We start from the raw sequence: 16,597 nt of genomic DNA on the forward strand, positions 1-16,597 counted from the left end.
CAATTCGGATCCTGGGCGCGGACTTAGCACTGCTCATCAAGCCACGCTGAAGCGGCATCCCACATGCCACGAGTAGAAGGACCTACAACTAGAACATACAACTATGTACTGGGGGGCTTTGGAGAGAAGAAAAAGAGGAAGATTGACAACACATTGGCTCAGGGCCAATCTTTAGGGGAAAAAAAAAAAACTTCCATGTGGACAAGAAGCTTGAGAGCTTATTAAGATGCAGTTCAGATATTCTGATTAATCAGTCCTCCATTCTAAACCTGTATGTTGCGGGGTGGGGATTGCCAGGCACTTTGCAAATGTTAACCTATTTGAGCCTCCCAACAACCCTATAAAGTGCAGGTATTTTTATCATCCACTTTACAGGTGAGGAAATAGAGCCACAGAAAGATTATGTCATTTCCCAAAGCTCTGCCCTACATTAGCCAGAATTTGAACTCAGGCAGTGTGGCCCTAGAGCCTCTTATTAGCCACTGTGCAGACCCTCAAAACACCATTGGCCTAGAGCAGTGGTTCCTAATTAAGGACAATTTTGCCCCCCAGGACACACTTGGCAACATCCGGAGATGTGCTTGTCACAACTTGCAGGGGAGATGCTGCTGGCATCCAGTAGGCAGAGGCCAGGGATACTGCTAAATACCTACAACAAGGAACTACGCGGCTCCACATGTCTCAGTGCTGAGGCTGAGAAACATGGCCTGGAGCAGAGGCTCTCAGTCCCAGCTGCAGGCTAAAATCCCCAGAGCTTTCCTAAACCCCAGTGCCCAGGCCATACCCCAGACCCAGGAAATCAGAATCTTGGGGAACAGAACTCAGACATCAGCCATTTTGAAAGCTCCCCAATGACTCCAAGCTGAGGACAAGCGGCCACTCTTCCTTGCTCACCATGTCCAGCAGTGGTACACGGGAAACGCACTGGGGCTATGGCCCAAGTTTTCGCTCCCCAGTGCCCACACAGCTATGGGTCTGCACACACTCCCTGCTACCTCAGTGAATCTGATGCAGGTGGCTGCCACTCATCCTTGGGAAAATGTTCTCAGGGTGCTTTTCTGATTAAGTGAAGAATCCTGTTCCCCAACCCACCACTCCCACACACAGCACAGACCTCAGGAATGGGAATAGAAATGGCTGACTTTAATCAGTCTATGAAATGAACCTCTTTTAGAGGCCAGGTAGGGGTGGGGGAGCCCTGCCACAGTGGGGCATGCTACTTCAGGCACAACTGAAGCAGAGAACTCTGAGAGAAACCAGTGGAAGGGTGGCAGGAGGGGGCAGGGGGGACTTAGAGTCAGCTTTCCCTGACTGGGTGAAAGTGGTTCCTGAGCCCACGCGGAGAGCCAGCCCCAGCCAGGTAGTGGGAGAAGCCTCCACGCCCCACAGCCACCCCATGTGACCACAGGGCAGCCCCACCCCTTCTTGGTCCTCTTCTTCTTCCTGCCCCATAGGGAGAAGCAGGTCCCTGAGCACACAGAGCCCAGCCCTTGCCCAAGCTGGGCCAGAGAGCGAAGCAGGAACTTAGACCTCAGTGACACTGCTGGCTCAGTCCCAGAAGCTCCCATGTTATCGGTGTTCCAGGCAGCACCCCAGGAAGGCGGAGGAGCAGGACGCTAGGCTGGCAAAAGCGGCTCCTGCCCGGGGCTGCAGGCAGTGTCCTTAGCAGGCTGGCCTTGCCACACCTCTCACACCGTCTTAACGTCCAGGGTTTGGGCCCGTGACAGGTTCTGGCGCTGGGCTTTGACCATATGCAGGCGCCTCCCATGCAGCGTGAACTGGGACCAGGTGAACAGCTGCAGCAGAGCACAGGTGATGGGCACCAGCACCAGCAGGTAGAAGCAGCCCTGGCGGAGTGTCGGGGCCTGCGCTGGGGGCGGGGCCGGGGGCTCTGGCCAGGGCTGGGCACTCCCCACAGGGGTCAGTGGGGGCTGGTGGAAGAGATCATGACCTAGGATGAGAGCATGAAGAATACAGTCAGCCCTGGTCTCCTCCAAAGTCCACAGAGCCACATCTCAAATGTCGCACGTACACGTCCAAACCACAACTCTTGATTCCTCCCCCAAACTTGCTTCTCCTTGCTCTTGCCTTCTCGGGGAACCGCACCACCATCCACCCAATACCTCAAAGTCTTACTAGATTCCTCAGTTAACTTCACCACTCCCCAGCAGCCAATCCTTCACCTCCCCCAACTCCAACACACACCCAAACCCAAATACTTCTTCCCAACCCCTGGCCCCACCTGCTCCAAGCCTCCACTGCCTCTGCTACAGCCTTCCTGCAATCCATTCTCCATACAGCAGTCAGAGGGAACTTCAAAACAACGCAAATCAGACCATGCCACTCCCCTGCCTAAACCCCTCCCAATAGCTTCTGTTTGCACAGAGAAATATCCAAACTCTGCCCTGATCTACAGAGCCCTCATCCCCTAGCCACTCCGGATACCTCGGGCATTCACACTTGCCACTCCCTCTGTCTGGGATTCCGAGATCTCTCTAGACCAAATCCTTGCCATTCAGTTCATATCCTGCTGTCACCTCCTCGGAGAGACCTTCCTGGACTACACTAAGTAGCTTCTCAGTCACACGGTCTATTTTTCCCATGGCACTTACCACTACCTGCTATTCTCTTGTTTGGCTGTTTATTGCAACCCCTCCTCCAACTAGAGTATAAGCTCCATGATGGCAAAGATCTTGTCTGTCTTATTCATCGTTACCTCCTGAGAGGCACCTAGAGCAGCACCTGGCAGGGAAGGTATTCTAGACCTATTTGTTGAATGAATGAATGAACTATTGAAAGAACGGAAGAATCAGAGACCCAGTTCCCCCATGTGGGGAGAGGCAGAGGAGGGGTGGCAGCCCGGGGCGGCCCAGGCCCAGCCTCTGTCGGCTGGTTGCTATTCTCTCCCCTTACTGGACCTACAGCCCAGGCTTGCCAGCTGGTGTACCAGGTAAGCTGTGCCCCCTGGAGCCTTGAGAACCCCGTGCCAGCCCCCAGGCCCCACCTGTGTAGAAGCACAGCAGCCAGGTGCCCAGCAGTGGTGCGAAGGTCTGGCCTGGCTTGGTCACCAGGGCCACCATGCCAAAGAGAAGCGCGGAGGCCGCCTGCTTGCGGTGGTTCAGCACCAGGTCCTCGTCCACCAGGTCGGTGACCACCAAGGTCAACAGCTTACAGGTGCCCTCAGTGAAGACACGGTTGCTGCCAGCAGAGAGAGCGGGCCAGAATGAAGGGGTGAGACAGAGGGGTGAGGGTGAGGGAGGGCAAAGCATACCTGGCAATGAAGAGGCAGAGCAGGCCAGGGCGGTCGGGGCCAGCCAACAGCATAAGCAGGCTCAGGCCCAGCTTGAGCAGGAAGAGCCCCCGCACCACAGTGTAGACTCCCCAGCGCCGGCACAGGGGCAGGAAGTAGAGGTTGTTGAGATGGGGAGCGACGTAGGAGATGCCTGAAGAGAAGGGGTGAAGCCTCGTCAGGGGACACTGCCACAGCTCCCACTATCACCCACACTTTAAGATTCAGAATCAGAGTTTGCATTGATTGAACACTAACCATGTGCAGGCTCTGTGCTAAGAGCTTCATGTCCTTTTATTTAATCCTCACAATGCTTTAAGGTAAGTCTCATTATTATCCCTACTTTACAGACGAGAAATGTAGGACCAAAGAGATTAAATAGAAACACGAAAGGCCGCACAGTGAATAAGCAGAGTCAAGACGCACACTTGGGCCTGTCAGACTTAATCTTCACTGTTAACCAGCCACTGCACCACATTACCTCTGGGTGGCACCATCACCAAGAGGACCACCATGAGAGCAGCCCCACCCCTTCACACCCATAACAGGCTCCCGTCCCTTCCTCCAGAAAACAGAGCTGGGGGCTGCGGAGGTGCAACTTCTGCCACCTGGGCCCCAGCTGGAGAGGTGGCTGTGCCTGCAGCTGGGCTAGGGGTTTTGGGGTGCAAGCCTCTGTCCTTCTAGGCTGCCCGAGGCACCCACTCACCCAACAGGAAGGAGCCCATGGAGAGGGAGATGTGGTCTGACAACAGATGCTCCAGGAAGAGGGGGAAGAAGTTGCTGTTGAAATGGCAGTGAAAGACCTGCAACCCAACAGCAGCAGTGAGGAGGTGCAGGGAAGGGGGGTGCCGGGAACAGGGCGAAAGCCCACGGGAGAGCAGCAGGAGCAAGAGCAGCCTTTTATCCCCATGTCCCTCAACATGCAACATGCCAGAAAACCTAAAACCAAATTCCTGTTGCTTATCTAATTTTGCTAAAAGTTAGCAGGAATGATCAAATCGTCATTAGAAAAATTAAAAGTTTTTTATTTTTATTGAAAACACCTTAGTAAAAGAAGCTTAATGACATAAAAACAATCTACTTCTAAATTTGGCTAGCTTACATACTACATGTGTTTTAGGTGTGGCACTTGGTGTTTTAAAAAGATTGTCACAGAGTCCCCAAAGGGGCATCTCTTTTTTATATCCCCACTTTGCTGGTGAGGATGTGGCTGCCCAGAGAGACTGAGACCTGCCTAAGATCACACGGGGAGTTAGGAGCTCAGATGGTGCTAGAATCCAGTGTCCTAACTACCCAACCTGTGTTCCTGACATCAAATCACCCAGCAGTCCTCACTCGAGGGCCAGTATTGATTTCCCAGTTTTTGAGGAGCCTGTTCCCTTGAGTGAGGCATACTGTAGCCATCCTGGGTTGGGGTGAAAAGTGGGGGGACTGCTCCCATACCTGTACCAGGTCCATGCCCACGAACCACAGGAAGTTCCGGTGGTGTGCCAGCTGCCGGAGGTACTGGCCCAAGGTGATGCTGCCCGCCTCCTCACCGCCTGCAAGTGGCTCCTCTCCACACAGGCTACCGGGCAGAGGGGAGTCAAGAATGGCCCAGAGTTGGGCCACAGGGCAGCCACCATCAGGGGACCCAGGATTGAAATCACACCAGGTAGAGTGCTGGTGGGATCCTGGAGAGCTGGGGCTGACTACTCACCTGCCATCCACGGCCAGGGCTGGGTACCCTGGATCCCTGCCAGCTGCCTCAACCCGCCGCTTCAGCAGCCGTGTGGCCCCCACAAAGCCCAGCCCAGAGCCAGCGGCCAGTGCCACGCAGAAGACGCGGAAAGAAGAGAAGTCCTCTTTGTCCCAGAAGGCATAGGAGGCAAAGACAGAGAGGGAGCCAGCCGCACTGAAGAGGGAGCAGTAGAAGTTGAGGTGGGTGCGGTCGTGGGCTGAGAGGGCCAGGTCAGCCAGCAAGGCGTGATGGTGCAGGTCCACGAGCGTCAGGAAGCCATCATAGAGGCACAGGCACAGCAAGAACTGCAGGCCAGCTGGGGCCCAGGGCACCCAGAACGCCAGGAATGACAGTGCCAGCAGCGGCCCGTGCCAGCCCAGTGCCCGCACCCGTGCCAGCACCACGGCCCTCGAGGATAGCCCGGTGCCCAACCTGCCAGGGAGAGGAGGGCTGTTGGGAGATGCCCTCAGAGCCTTGGCAGGCCCCAGTTCCCCCTGCCCCAAAGGAAGGACAGAGGCCCAGAGTGTGAGACTCACACAGGGTGAGACTCTCACAGGGTGGCGCCACTGAGCCCCGAGTCCTCAGCCTCCAACTTAGGAAGCACAACTCACCACTGGGTACACTCTTTTCTCTGCTCCCTTGCCAGCCTGCCAGGGCTGATGGCCAAAGGGTGGGGGATACCCATTTCTCAGTGCTAGGGGCAGTGATGGACCCAAGCAGGGATGGGGTGAAAGAATCTGCCAGAAGCAGCAGAGGGTGTTTGCTGTACAGTGCCCAGTTCTGAGTGCCCTACAAGCCAAGCTGGGGTGAATTTCTCCCCCAGGAGAGCAAAGCAACAGTTGGTCCAGGCCACTTCTCCAACCCGGACACAGCCTGCCCTGACCCTGGGGAAGGGAGGAAGCCTGGACGACAGCTGAAAATAGTCTCCCTTTTTTCTCCACCCAAACACAGGCAGGGGTCCTCCAGCACTGCGGTAGGGTGGGGTGGGACTGGACCAGTTATGAGCCAACCCCAGGACACAAACCGGGGCTGGGAGCTGAGGAACTGACGGTCACTCAGCCAGCCGAAGAGGGGGTCATTGAGGCTGTTCCAGAGGAGAAACACCGTCTGTAGGCAGAGGGGAGACGGGGCAGGTGGGCTCCGGGCAGCTCCTCTCCAGGCCTTTCCCTACCCCAGCCTGCTCGCCACCCCTCAAAGATGACTCCAGCTTTCCTGCCTGCAAATCTTTGCTCAGGTCAGTCCCTCTGCTAAAACCCCCTCTACCAGCCACTGCCCCAATCAAACTCCCACCCATCCAGGGCCCAGCTGGTAAATGCAACCAGCTGATAAATTAATATATGTGAATATATTTTATTACATATATGAACACACAGAACAGTGCCTGGCTCACAGGACAGTGGCCAGGGGTGCTGGTGTAATCCCCACTGAGGAGGAGTCATCAAAGCTTCCAGCTCCAGCTTTTCTTGCTGAGTCTTGGTAGGCAACCTGGCCCACCCCATGCTCCTGACCAGGGGTCCCTGTACTGCAATCTGCCCAGCTCCCCTGGGCTGGCCCCCCAGCACTGGCCTACCTCTCCAACCCAGAAGGCAGCTTTGTTGATCTTGTACACTGAGACAAAGGTGTCCACGTAGTAAAGCAGGAACACGTTGTGCAGGACAGAGATGAAGAGGGCCAGGGAGCCATAGACCACGGCTGTGGGCAGGCCCAACAACCAGGCCTGGGGCCTGCCCAGCCCCATGGCTGCCAGCCCAGCCTCAGCCCCGGGAGAACTGAGGAGTGCTCATGGCCATGGGCAGTCTGGCCATCCTTGTCTCTGGGGAAGAAGAAGCCAGTTAGCTGCAGGGATCAGAGCCAGCTCTGTTCCTAACCCCAGATGTCTGAGTCATTTAAAAACTCATTTCCACTGGGAGAAAGTTTGTGCGTAAAACAAAGCTGGGGAATCATTAATGACGCAGAGCTGAAACAATGCTGGGCTAGATACCACCACCCGGGAGCAACCCAAGGAAGCTGATAAAGGCGTGGGAAGGGAAGGCAGGCATCCAACAAGTGCTGAGCCAGGTCGTGTGCTGGGCAGTGTGCTCAGTATCTTCTTTCATCCAGACTATCCAACCTTAACGGTCCAGACATAACAACCCTGGGCTTGGGCACATGATGTACCTACAGTGTAACCTCAGGCAAGCTGCTTAACCCAAGCCTGTCTCCCCTTCTGTAAGAGGGAAAAGGGGACGATCATGACTACTCTGCAGAGGAATGCAAGGATTAAGTAAGACAACTCAGAGAAAGTGCTCAATAAATGGATGTTGGTGGTGTCATTATTATCTTTATAAAATCCCTACAAAGTTTATAGCACTATTACAGTGTTATAGGAGAGCAACGCCAAGCTCAGAGATGTTAAGTAATTTGCCCAATGTCACACAGCAGAAAAGTAGCAGATGGAACCCTGGCCTGTCTGGCTCCAAAGCCTTTTCTGCCACTTGACCTCCCAAACTGGGCTCCTGTGAACTGCTGGGTGGAATGGAGAAAGCTGCTGTGATGTCAGGTTCCAGAGGTTTATAACAATGATAAGATGCGATAAGAGTCCAGAACTGCTTACACACTTTGATTCCAGAAATTCCAGTTGAAGGAACTAATCCCAAAGGAACGTGTAGAGAGATGTTCGTGGCAGCAACATTAATAAAGAGCAAAAAGTTGGACACAGCCCAAGAAGGCAACAAAGGGACTGGCTCGGCAAGCCCAATGCTCTCCAGAAAGGGCAATCACGTGGGCGACCTCCACACATGGGACAGAAACTCAAGAACATGTTACATGAAGAGAGAACAAAGGACAGCAAGGGTGCATGGCTTCCAACCAGGCCGACTCGTGCACAGCCTGGCAGGCTAGACGGACCATGAGTGGGAAAGGAAATAAAAGTCGGATTTTTACTAGAGCAGCGCTTCTCAAAGTGTAATGTGCTTTCAAGTCACCTGGGGACTTTGTCAAAATGTAGATTTTGACTCAGTAGGTCTGGGGAGGAATCTGAGATTCTGCATTTCTAATCCAGGTGATGTCCCAGGTGACACCGAGACTGCTGGTCCATGACCACACGCTGAGCAGCGGGGCATTAAGTCTATCTGTCTCTTATTTTAGACTCAAAGTTGCTGTTCTCTTTTCAGAAAAATAACCTCATGTGTGCTTATCTGACCCCCAGAGGGAAGCTATGGGGTCTTCCTTCTCTCAAACTCCCTGTTGCAAGTTGAATTGTGTCTCCAAAAAAGATATGTTCAAGTCCTAACCCCTAGTACCAGTAACTGTGACCTTATTTGGAAATAGGATCTTTACAGATGTACCCAAGTTAAGATGAGGTCAGACTGAATTAGGATGGGCCCTAATCCAATGGCTGGTATCCTTATAAGGAAACAGAAATTTGGACAAGAGACAGACATACACAAAGAGAAGACGGCCATGTGAAGACGAAGGCAGAAACTGGAGTGATGCAGCTACAAGTCAAGGAGCGCCAAGGATTGCAGGCAACCACAAGAAGCTAGGAAGACGTGAGGAAGGCTTCTCCCCCAGCGCCCCCGGAGGGAGCGTGACCCTGCAGACGTCTTGATTTCAGACTTCTACCCTCCAGAACTATGAGAGAATAAATTTGGGTTGTTTTAAGCCACCTGGTTTGTGGTAACTTGTCACAGCAGCCCAGGAAACATACACATCTCCAGGGGCTGTTCCTCTGCGAGTCCTCGTGACCCAAGCCTGCCCATGGGCCTCATCTACATTTCTGTGCACACACACTCACACACGGAGCCAAAACTTCTGTTTCCCATCAGGGTCAGGGCTTGGAGAGCCAACTTCAGCCCCAGTACAAGAGTAATGACCCACAGGACCTGTCCTTGCCCCATCACCCACCAGGGGTCCCCATCCCTGCCCAGCCTTCAAGAGCCTCTGCAATCCCGCCTCTCCCAGGCTGTCTAGGCCAGCTTCCCTTGGGTCTTCAAGCCACCCTCTCCTCTGGCCAGGCCTTTGTTCTTGCTAGCGCCTCCCACCAGAAACACCCCCCCCCCCCATCTCCTCATCTCCAATGTCACTCATCCTTCAGGAGCCAGCGCTGTGTCCAGACCTTCTCTCACTCCTTAGGTGCTCACTGATGCCTCCTGCCCCCACTCCAACCTGACTGTGGGGTCTTTGAGGACAGGGCTTGGGTCTTGGCCCTCTATCTCCCTCTCAGGGAGAATGGGTTGACTCGACAACTCTTGCTGTGGGAGGGACTGGCTGGTAGAGAAAGAGGCTCTGAGGGGAGAATAAGGAGGGAATCTCACTGGGATCTCCCAGGGTCACTGGAAGCTGAGTGCAATCACTCAAGAGAGCTGTATGCAGCCCCACCCCCCACCCCTGGACCAGTCTATGCCTAGTGGTGGGAGAACGAGAGGAGAAGTGGACAAAACTACCTGAAACCAGCCATTAAGTCTGTGAGAATCTTCCCTGGGCCACAGTGATGCTACCTTGCCCCAAAGCAGGAGGACGGCCAGGTGGTCTCTCCCTGGGGCCCTTGAGCCCGAGGGAACATTTAGTGGAAAATGCTTCTCTTTTTTCACAGCTTTATTGAGGTATAACTGACATACAATAATCTTCACATATTCAAAGTGTGCAGTCTCATCAGTTTTAACATATGTATGCACCTGTGAAACCATCACCACAACTGAGACCACGAACAGATCCGTCACCCTAAAGCTTCCTCGGCACTTTCTAAGTAATGTAGTGGAAAGAAGACACACTGGAGGTCCTGAAGTCCTGACTCTCCCATTGAACTACCTGGAAGACCTGGAGCAACTTGCTTAACCTCTCTATGCCTGTTTCTTGATCTGCAGTGGGGGGCCAACCTTCCTAAAGCTATTGTTAGCCGTCAACAGAAGATACTCTAAAGCTCTTGGCACGGTAAATGCGGTGAGCACTCTAGACATTATTACCATCAAACCTCTCAGGCCTTCCATCCCCACCACACAGGATGGGGCGGGGATTAATTATGTACACAATGTACACCTCTGTTACTATCCTTAACCCAGGTCACTTTCTCTGATTCCCCAGGGCCTTTCAGAACTCCCCCACCTCACCTCCGAAGCCTTTGGCCAAGGAAGTGAAGCACCCTCCCCCACCTCCCCACCCTCTACCCAGATGTCCAGTGACCAGCCCCGGTTGCTGTGGAAGGCGAACCCTGCAGGCAAGGTCCCCAGCTTCCACAGTTGGCTTCCTGCACTCTGGGGCAACAGTAGAAGGAAACCTCAAAGGGTGGTGAGAATGGAAAGGGTATGACTTTTGCTATCAGAAGGGCCTAGGTTTAAATCCAACTGCACTTCCTACTGAGTATAACCTCAGGCAAGTCACTTAACGTGTCTGTAAAATGGGGGTAATAAGGCCTATCATTACAGGGGTGCATGAAGGATTAAACTAAAGTCCAGGAAGCCCAGAGTACTGTGCCCATCACACGGAAGATGTTCAGAAACTGGCTTTTTCTTGGGCTCACTTAGATCAAGGCAGGAGCAGGGGAATATCCTGCCCCTTCCCATGGTAAAGCAGTTCAAGAGAAATGACAGGGTACGAAAACGAAAGTCAGAAGAAGAGGGCCTGCAAGGAGCAGGAAGACATATGATGTTCTGGAGTGCCAGAGACTAACCCCGACCACAGACCAGAGCTGCAGGCAAAGCCAGCTGTCGAAGTAAGTCTCTGCCCGGGAGAGGGAGCTGGTGGAGGAGTGTGCAGGGCACTCCAGCGGTTCCTCTTCCGGATTGTGCTCCTCTAGCAGGAAACACCTTCTCCTACTAGCCCTCCCCACCCTCAATCCACCTCAACAGAGAACAGCCCTGCCTCTCCTGGGCAGGAACAGCTTGGAGCCCACACCAGCCTAGCTGTACAACCTAGGTGAGATATCCTGTAACCTGTAACCAGCTCCACCCCAACCTGACACCTTGCAGGAGAGCCTGCTGAAGGCCCCCACAGCCTATCCCTGCCCCTCTGCTGGTATGTCCCAGTTATGTGGCCTTGAGCCAGCCACTCCCTCCCTGGGCCTCAGTCTCCTCATCCATCAAGTGGGGACAATAATGCCAACCTCTGAGAGTGCTGCGAGGCTGAAATGCAAAAGGTATATAAAGCAGCAAGCATAGTACCTGGCACATGGAAGAACTTCAATAGACAGTAGCTATTAATATTATTCTTGCCCATGTCTCTGAAGCTTGGTTTCACGATCTTTAAAGGGTTCCAGTCAGTGTCTCCTTCTGCCAAATCCATGATTGAAGTTCTCTTTCCAGGATCCAACAATGACGCCTCTCACCGGCTGGTATATTCTGCCCTCCCTCAAATTCTTTTTTAAATGCTACCTCTACACCTTTGTTCATGCTGTTCCTTCCACCTAAAATACCCTAGATGTAACTACAGTCATGCGTCCCTTAACGACAGGGATATGTTCTGAGAAATGTGTTGTTAGGCAATTTTGTCGCTGTAGGAACGACATAGAGTGTACTTACACGAACTAGATGGCACAGCCTACTACTCACCTAGGCTATATGGTACTAATCTTATGGGACCACCGTCTTATATGCGGTCTGTCATTGACTGAAATGTTATTACGCGGCGCACGACTGTACATACCATTTCTCAGGCATTTAGGACACTCCCGGCTTTTATATCCATCATCAGAAATCTTTACAACTCTCGTTACTATTTCCGTCCTCATTTTATAAATGAAGAAACCAAGGCTCTGCAGCTTAAATAACTGGCCCAAAACCACAGAGCTATTACGTGCTGGAGCCAAGATTCAAAACAGGTGTTTCTGACTAAAAAAATCTCAGCATTTCTACGTCACTATGCCCACCCTCCACCACTATCTTACCAAATCCTGATGAATCAAGGCCCAGTTCAGTGGCACAAGCCTTCCCCAGTACACCTAGTCAGGTGTCCTCTCCCCTTTTCGGGTCCCGTGACTCCTGTATCAGCATCTAAATGCCTCCCTTGCCTTCCTCCAGCCCCCAAGCTCCATAATGACAGGGCCAGGTCAGACTGGCCCCCAATTTCTGCTCCCTGCCTCCACCAGGCTTCTTCACCACACAGTAGGTGCTGGGTCAATTTGTCCCTAAAAGGCCAATATGGGCACCCTCAACCCTAGGGAAGAGCAGTAGACATAGGAGGAGTGTCACCCCCAGATCCCACTGTGCCCCTCAGCAGTGCCTTCTGCTTGGCTGTGGGAGTCACAGAGAGGCAACCTGGGGAACCTTGAGGTGCCCTGCCGAGTAAAACATGTCCAGCAAGGCAACAGGTGTACAAAGAGGAATAGTGATAATAACAAAAAGTAACATTTATTAACCTTTTACCATGTGCCCAGCACTATGCTAAGGAAAAGAGAAACAATATGGTAAGAAAGCTCAGAACAAGGAGGTAGAAAGACACCAGATCAGGAAGGGTCTTGTAAACAACACACAAGAGTCTCCCCTCTTCACCCCATCAGGGTACTGGGAGATAAAGAACTAGAAAGGGATGGAAATAGCATCTCTCTGACTTCTAAGCCAACCTTTGGCGGGGGTGGGGGTTGGGGGGGGAATGCTGATGGATTTGGTGAAGGAAACCAAAAATGCCATACAGGGCGAGGGGCATCAGAAGGAGGGTGGGTGTTTGCTTCCAAATCCTTTCAGAAGAACTAAAGACTGTATGAGACGCAGTTAGAGCAGAGGGAAAAGGCTACTAATAAGCATAATTTGGAGTTGGGAACCCTGGGTCAGATCTGAATCTTACCACTAAGTAGCCATCTGAAAGTTTGTTGCTACGTCTTTGAAGCAGGATAAAATTCCACTCCCTGCCTGTCCTCAGGGGTATCAAATGCAGCTGAAAGGTATACTACCCTACACAAACACTAGGTGTATCCTTTTCTCAACAAGCAGCTGACTTCTGAATTGTCTGCTGTGTTTCCTGTTTCACAGCCGGAGTCTTGTCTCCCCACCCAGTCTCCCCACAGCAGGGTCCAGCCCACCTTCCACCCCACTACTAAAGGGCCCGTCCTCCTCCTCAGGCAAGAAACGGACTTTCACCTTATTGGAGGAGGGACGTTTTCCCTCCCCGTCCTGGGCAGGTTACTACAACAGTACTGGCGGCTCAGCAACTTCCCCCAAGGACCGCCCGCCCCTCCCATGCCACTGAGCAGTCGGGGGTCACCCCACGAGGGATTTACTCAGTAGCTGGCGCTGAAACATGTGGTGGTCCTTCAGCCCGTGTGCACTTTAAGATCACCTGAGAAGCTGCCGGTATTATCACACCGAGGCCCAAGCCTCACCCCTGACCAATTAAATCGCAATTTGCAGGGGTGGGGCCCAGTATCATCGTTGTTCTTTTAAAGCTCCTCAAGTGGTTCTACTACGCCACCAGGGTTAAGAGCCATCATGTTAACGAACTTGATCCCGACCTGAAGCCTCCCGCGACCCCAACCCCAGGGAGCCCTTCTGCAAGGATTCCACCCTCGCCCCTTGAGCCCAAGCTTCTCCCACCCAGACTCTCAACCCACAACCTGACCACCTCAGGGACCCCCGCAGACAGGCCCCAGGACTCCCAGAACGGACAGCATTCCTGTGCCCCCCGGGTCTGTCCTTTGTGTCTGACGGGTCCCCGGTCCGGCCCGCTCCTGCCCCCAGCCCCGGCCGCGTGCCAGCCCCTCACCGCAATCGTGACAGGCGAAGCTTAATTCCGCGGCCGCCAGGAGCCAAGTGCGAGCCGCTGCGCCTGCGCACACGCCGCCGGCCGCTTCCCCAGCCTCTCCCTCCGCCCTCGCCCAGCGATTGGCTCCGCGCGGCTCCGGGACCGCCGCCCGGCAGGTGCCCACGCCCGAGGCTGCCGCCGCCATGTTTGTCATGGGCTCTTGCCCTTAGGGACCAAGAGGAGACAGTGGACTCCAGCAAGAAGAGGGTAGGTTGCCTGGATTCCTGACCGGCTAACCCCCTCTGAAATGACTGAAGTGTCCTTTCAGTTCAAATCAAGTTTTTTCTGAGCGCCCCGTTCCGCTCCCCCGTCCCTCCTTAATTCGGAGATCGAAGAGAGCTCGGCACCTTCCTTCAAGCCTTGTGGTCTGACTGGATACACTGCTGAGGCCGATAAGGAGATGGCAGTGGCACGACCTGGGACTCCCTGTTGCTGAATTATGCGTCCTTCAAGAGTAGACAGGCCAAGCGTGAGCTGTGGGCATCAGGGCTCAGGCCAGAGGCGCCAGACCCTGAGAGAACAACCATGCAGCCCAACCTCCTCGTATTGATAATAGTAATAGTAAAATATAAGGAGTACGGAGCTTTTACTCTGTGCCCTGTACTGTGTGAAGCACTCTACGTGCTTATGATCTTGTTGTGTCCTCACATCATCCCTTCGAGGTCGGTGCCATTTTCCTCATTTTACAGATAAGGAAACTGAGGCTCAGAGAGTTTCAGTGACTTCCACACAACAAGCAAGAGGCCCATACAGCTGGAACTCAGCTCTCCTGACTCCCAGAACAGGAGTCTTTCCTCTTCCTCTCCCAGCCCAGGCCCTCAAAGTTGTGTTTTGCTCAGTCTAGTCTGTGGAGGATGTCCCATGTCTTCTCCCAGGCCTGTAAACCTTGTTAGTTTCCAGACAATCAAACAGGACACACTCCAAACCTGCTGTTTCCCTCCCCTGGGAGGCAGGGGAACGAGCATAGCCTTTGGCTTCTGGGGGACCTGAGACTCAGTCCCCTAGCCCCACTGCTTCTTTGTTAAAGGGTCCCTCCTTTTGTGAGCCTCTGTCTTATGCCTTACAGGGATTTTGTGGGCATTAAATGGGAAACGGGTGGAAGAGGTTTTCGAACTTTTGGCCCTTACCCCTTTGTTGATTGTCAACAAGAATATTGTTCTCGGGGCTGGCCTGGTGGTGTAGTGGCTAAAGTTCGCACATTCCGCTTCAGTGGTCCAGGGTTCGCCAGTTCGGATCCTGGGTGCGGACCTATGCAGCGCCTGTCAAGCCATGCTGTCACAGGCGTCCCACATATAAAGTAGAGGAAGATGGGCACGGATGTTAGCTCATGGCCAGTCTTCCTCAGGAAAAAGAGGAGGATTGGCAGTAGGTGTTAGCTCAGGGCTAATCTTCCTCAAAAAAAAAAAAAAAAGAATATTGTTCTCTTCCTCCTTCCTGACAATCTGGTAAAGGGCCCACCCACAGCAAATGGCCCATGCAAGAGCCCAGAAGCTAGAGTCTGTTCAACCAGTTCCTGGGGAGCCCCCAGGGATCCCATGAACCTTGCCCCCAGCATCCATCTCCCACAGTCTATCTCATTTCCCTCCTCCCCAATCCTGCCCCTTCAGACCCTTTTCTTACTTCCTATGTCCCCCCTAAGCCACACACACATCACCTCTCTTCTAGACTTCAAGCAATTGCAGGAACCCTTCTTGCTCCAGAAAGTTCTCCTGACTAGAAGGAAGGTCACCATTTCTCCTCCATCCCTACCCCTTACCCACATCTGTACTTTCCTGGCTGTGAGTATAGACAGCAGGTAAACCCACCATTCAGCATGGAGTCTGGCACACTAGGGCCTCTGTAGATTGACTAAAGGGGTCCCCCTGCCTTTCCATCTCTGGCCAGCATGTGCCTTTATTTCAGAACAAACCCTAAGTCTTTACCTAGCCCTTCCTGGGTGTCCAGTTGGGAATGGGGGAACGGGGAGGGCTACAAAGGGGCAGAATGGATGTGACCTAATAGGAAATATTTTGGCTATGTTGAACTTAATACACCATGGTTAGACTCTGAGGTCCCTCAGCCCTCTGATTTTACAGACAGTGTAACCAGTTATCCTTTTATGTCAGCACCAGGGCCGGGCCTTGTGATTATCTCTGATTTCCCTTCCCAGCTGCCAAGCACAGACCTAACTGGGAGGGGACATGGGGTGCAACTGAAGGACATATCACATGCCTTCTTGAGATGTATCAGACTCCCTGGATCATGGGACAGATAAATCCACAAGCACTCTGTCTCCTTGAAATTCTCTCTTCCCTTGGCTTCTGACGTCTCTGATCTAGGTTCCACCACTCCTCTTCACTCTCCTTCACTGGGTCACTTTTTCCCAGGGCTTTCTAAACACGGAGGGAGGGTCCCCCAAGTTTCCATTTTCAATACTCTTTTCATTTATTCACTAAAACTTTCCAGACCATAGACTATATGGGGTAAAATGGACTTCAGAAACAAGATTGCTGCCATGAAAAGGAATAAGTGGAACCCAACAAACTGGCAGCCATGGTGACAGTGTGATATGGGCCAAGGGTAGCAGGTGTTTTGGTAACTTCACCTGCTACTTTTCTCTTTATGACTAACCACCCTCCCTCCTTCAGCCTGAATATAAAACTGCTTGCTGGACAGGTCCCCAGATGCCCCACCTGAACTCACCACTCCCTTAACTTCCAATTGCCCACTAGTGTTTTTTAATTTCCAGGATTGCCAGGCAGCCAAGCCAAAAGCATGTGCATCTGCCTCTATCCTACCATCTCCATCCAGGCAGTTATATGGGATCAAGTCCAGGCGAATCTGCTCCCACCTCTTTCCCATCCCCTGCACCTGTTTTGGTTGTCACTTTTCCTGAGTTA

The 16,597-nt window shown here is 53.0% G+C and overlaps 1 protein-coding gene across 3 annotated transcripts; it reads right to left on the reverse strand.

Moving 5' to 3' along the window:
- Positions 1-1,122: 1,122 nt before the first annotated feature.
- MFSD13A (major facilitator superfamily domain containing 13A) lies at positions 1,123-13,800 on the reverse strand. Of its 3 annotated transcripts, XM_070557613.1 has the most exons (10): positions 13,680-13,800; positions 6,580-6,822; positions 6,034-6,116; positions 4,989-5,441; positions 4,733-4,856; positions 3,996-4,092; positions 3,272-3,443; positions 3,005-3,198; positions 2,243-2,313; positions 1,123-1,951 (listed from the first exon to the last, which is right to left on the reverse strand). In XM_070557613.1, exons 2-10 carry the CDS (start codon positions 6,745-6,747, stop codon positions 1,922-1,924), a joined length of 1,392 nt encoding a protein of 463 aa, XP_070413714.1. In that variant the 5' UTR covers positions 6,748-6,822; positions 13,680-13,800; the 3' UTR covers positions 1,123-1,921. The 3 variants fall into 3 exon arrangements, with proteins under 3 accessions (XP_070413714.1, XP_070413694.1, XP_070413703.1); XM_070557593.1 differs by lacking the exon at positions 2,243-2,313; XM_070557602.1 differs by lacking the exons at positions 2,243-2,313; positions 6,034-6,116; positions 13,680-13,800 and having other exon boundaries at positions 6,580-6,914.
- Positions 13,801-16,597: the final 2,797 nt, after the last annotated feature.

The sequence above is a fragment of the Equus przewalskii genome, chromosome 1 (assembly GCF_037783145.1).
Source record: "Equus przewalskii isolate Varuska chromosome 1, EquPr2, whole genome shotgun sequence".
NCBI classification, from domain to species: Eukaryota; Metazoa; Chordata; class Mammalia; order Perissodactyla; family Equidae; genus Equus; species Equus przewalskii.